Source organism: Octopus bimaculoides, chromosome 3 (assembly GCF_001194135.2).
Source record: "Octopus bimaculoides isolate UCB-OBI-ISO-001 chromosome 3, ASM119413v2, whole genome shotgun sequence".
In the NCBI taxonomy this organism is placed as follows: Eukaryota; Metazoa; Mollusca; class Cephalopoda; order Octopoda; family Octopodidae; genus Octopus; species Octopus bimaculoides.
This window is the reverse complement of record NC_068983.1, coordinates 149,846,150-149,849,590: the sequence shown is the minus strand read 5'-3', so window position 1 is coordinate 149,849,590 and position 3,441 is coordinate 149,846,150. Positions and strand designations below refer to the sequence as shown.

Sequence of the window (3,441 nt, the reverse complement as noted above, 5' to 3'; positions counted from 1 at the left end):
ATATATATATATATATATATATATATATATATATATATACATGCACTTGGTGACTCCTCTATTTTAGATGATTGCCGTCTCTCTGAGCTTCGTCGTTATCAATAGTATTTCTGACTTTCCGTCTATGACCTCTCAGATGATTATTCTCCACCGCTACAGATTTGCATTAAGTGAAGCATAGGTGACAGGTGGAAGTCATAACCTTAATCGGAGTGATCAGATAATTTTGTGAGATATGATCCGTTTGCGAGATATAAACCGCCATATGTATCTTCAAACGTGAAATCGACTTGCAAGCCGTTTCACACACTATACATGTTGAATCACTTGGTCAAGGAGGAATGGCATTGCATACACTTGATCTTTTACGGGACTTCAGATGGTTGACATAGCCAGAAAGGGAGTACATAGTCATACGTTTTACACCTCCAACACTTTATGTCCTAACTGAGGTTCTGATGACAGCCCCTACGAAGCCAGTGCTTTATGCTTTCGTACTCAAGGCGACTCTGTTCAAAAGTTTTACAATTTTCCTCCACTCAGCTCTTTCCAAAGCTAGATCTTTCCAGTTCTTCATATTGATTTATAGTTCCTTCTGCTTGCCTTTTGTCAGTGTTTGTACCTTTCTTGCGGTTTGTGCTGAATACGCTTTCCAGTGCACAGCACACTGTAGAACATCTACTCTGGAATCGTATTATCTTCCATACACATAACAGCCTGCCCAACGCATCTGAGTAGTTATGATGAATGACTGGATGTTTCTGCATCCTGTCTTTACAAGGACTTCAGTGTCCGGTGTCTTACTTTGCTACTTGACATTGAGCATATGTCTCAAGGAATTTTTTTTAAATGCACTCAAGTAACTGTTATAAAGCGGTCTTTTGCCAGTTTTATCTGTCTTTATACGACGGTTGTCGCTCTGAAAGATATTGTTATATTCCGAAGTCGTCGATGGAATGTTTCTATCTGGTACTGTATGACACTCAGTTGTACAGTGTTATTATCCTCAAAGGGTTGGATCGTTATAACGTCCACTCAGTATCACAGTACAATTACTAATCAGCACAAACACGACTATCAACACAGTCTACACGTACTCTCGTACTCTACGTACTCTACGTACTCTCTCTATACTGGCCGACGTCTCCTTACTTATAGTGACTGACCATTTCACTCGTCAGTAGCTTGAGATATCTACAGTGTACTATGTTTCAGGATAGTATAATAGAGCCATTGGTATGTAAGGCTTGTAAACGCTCAGCTTGGTTTTTTGGTGGGGATGCAGCGATTTGTCCAGACTCACTTTTCAAGTTTCCCAAATACTACAAATGTTTTTTAAATGCATAGATGTATTTCTGCATCTAAGAAGCCATCTCTCGACAACATGCTGCCCAGGTAAACAAAAATGTCAACTACTCCCAATCGCGTAATATATACTATGATATCTGACTCGATATACGGTTCGCCTGGTGCAGGTGTGAACATTACCTTGTTTCTTTTTCCTGACTTATTTTAAGACCAAAGGCAAAATGATCCATAATGTGTTGTAAGTCACCAGCAGTGTAAGCCAAGAAGTCACCGTCATCTGTAAAAAAGGAGTTCACTGATTCAAGTTTCAAACGTTTTTGAATTGAAGTTGATCCTTCTCAAGTTGAAGACTCTTCCTGTAGTTCTAAACTTTAAGAAGACACCCTTAGCACAGTCGGGAATGCATGCATAAGTAGAACAGTAAAGAATATCGAATAGAATGTGGGAGTAGGATATCGCTTTGCTTTACTCCATTATCAATCGGATCTTCGTTAGACAATTTTGCGTTAAAGGTGACTCTAGTCTTCAGGTCTTGGTGCAACCGTTTAAACATATTGACAGACAGTGGGGTGGGGTACCCAACTTTCCCGAGTATTGTCCACACTGCATCTCTGTTAACTGTATCAAAAGATTTTGTTAAAGCAACAAAGACTTGCTATAAAGGCACCTGCTGTTCAGTGCGTAGAAACACACAGACACAAGCGCGCGCGCACATACACGCATGCATGCTCATACACATTGAAAGAGAAAGTGAGAACGTGAGAGAGAGAGAGAGAGAGAGAGAGAGAGAGAGAGAGAGAGAGAGAGAGAGAGAGAGAGAGAGAGAGAGAGAGAGAGAGAGAGAGAAAATATCTTTCACTTGACTCTAAAACAGCTGTAAGATTCCAATTTTGACTGAGTTATACATTATCAGCTTTGTCAAGGTTAAAGCTATGGATTTTCCTTCAAACTGTTTATATATTTGTTAATATACAGACATTATCCTATTGTAGTGAAAATCTGACAACTGTCAAAGAAATTTATGCAAATCAATTAATCACAAGAAAATTTCTATCGTTGATTTAAAACAAAATGTTCTGCAACACAGCTAGAAATTGCTCTTAATCAAAATTAATTTAATAATCTATGATGCGATTCAGGGATTGAGAAAGAAAGAACCAAGAAGTTAGTAAGAAAAAAAGTGAATGAAATGAGTAAAGAAAGGAAGAAAAAACAAATTTAAAATATGAGACGAACAGGGATCGAAGAGGTGGTAGAATGCTGTAAAGGAATAACTATTACCTGAGCATCTATTTTTTCTGATTTCATAGTAACCAAGTTTGCATTGACAACTGTATGAGCCTTCTGTATTGATGCAATCAGAGTGTAGTGGGCAAATCTCTTCTTGACACTCGTCAATATCTAGAAAAGAGAACAAAAACGCCGTTATAAGAAATTTCCTTACACCTATTATGCGTCGAGGAAGTTGGAATGATATTTTCCAGCGACCGTATATCGTTCACATAATTGCTAGAGCTCTGGTTCGGTCTGGAATTCTAAGGAGAATAAACTGTTCTTGTTGTTGTCGTTTTTGCTGCTGATGTTGCAATTGCTGTTGCTGCTGCTTGACTCGAGGTCAACCCTGATTGACCTAAAGAGGTTAACAATCTTTACCACGAACATCTTATTTTCCTAGCAATGAGCATGCAAGGCTACATTATTCAATACAGCCCATTCTTTCCAAAACAATAGACTGTGACCTGAGGCAAGTTTGGCTGCTGTTTCTTGTAGGTCCAACAACTACATAGAGGCTTCTATGTTGTTGTTTAACTCCAAGTAAATACTGATCCAGCAGAAAGGCATTCGAACCGTGACCATTCTTTCGTTTTGTAAACCTTTGTATGCCCAACTTAAAATACATCAGAATGTATATGAGGAGGATTTGACTGTTATCTTTAGCAATCGAATGCGTACACGTCCCTTCTATATTTCGTGGTACTCATATAGTACGAAGCCGCGACGGACTAGAAAAGCAAAGATCTTTTACTGTGCATATATGTATGTTTGAGTGTATGCATGTGTGATGGTGAGTGTGTGTGTGCGTATGTGTGTGTGTGCGCGTGCGTGTGCGACTGTTTTCTGGGTGCGTTTGTA

At 39.0% G+C, this 3,441-nt stretch overlaps 1 protein-coding gene across 1 annotated transcript in view; it reads right to left on the bottom strand.

Moving 5' to 3' along the window:
• Positions 1–3,441, bottom strand: part of LOC106876666 (uncharacterized) — a 143,397-nt gene that overhangs the window by 82,370 nt on the left and 57,586 nt on the right. The window contains exon 11 of the mRNA XM_014925299.2: positions 2,590–2,709. Within this exon, the coding sequence (XP_014780785.2) occupies positions 2,590–2,709 (120 nt within the window). The remainder of the gene's footprint in view (positions 1–2,589; positions 2,710–3,441) is intronic.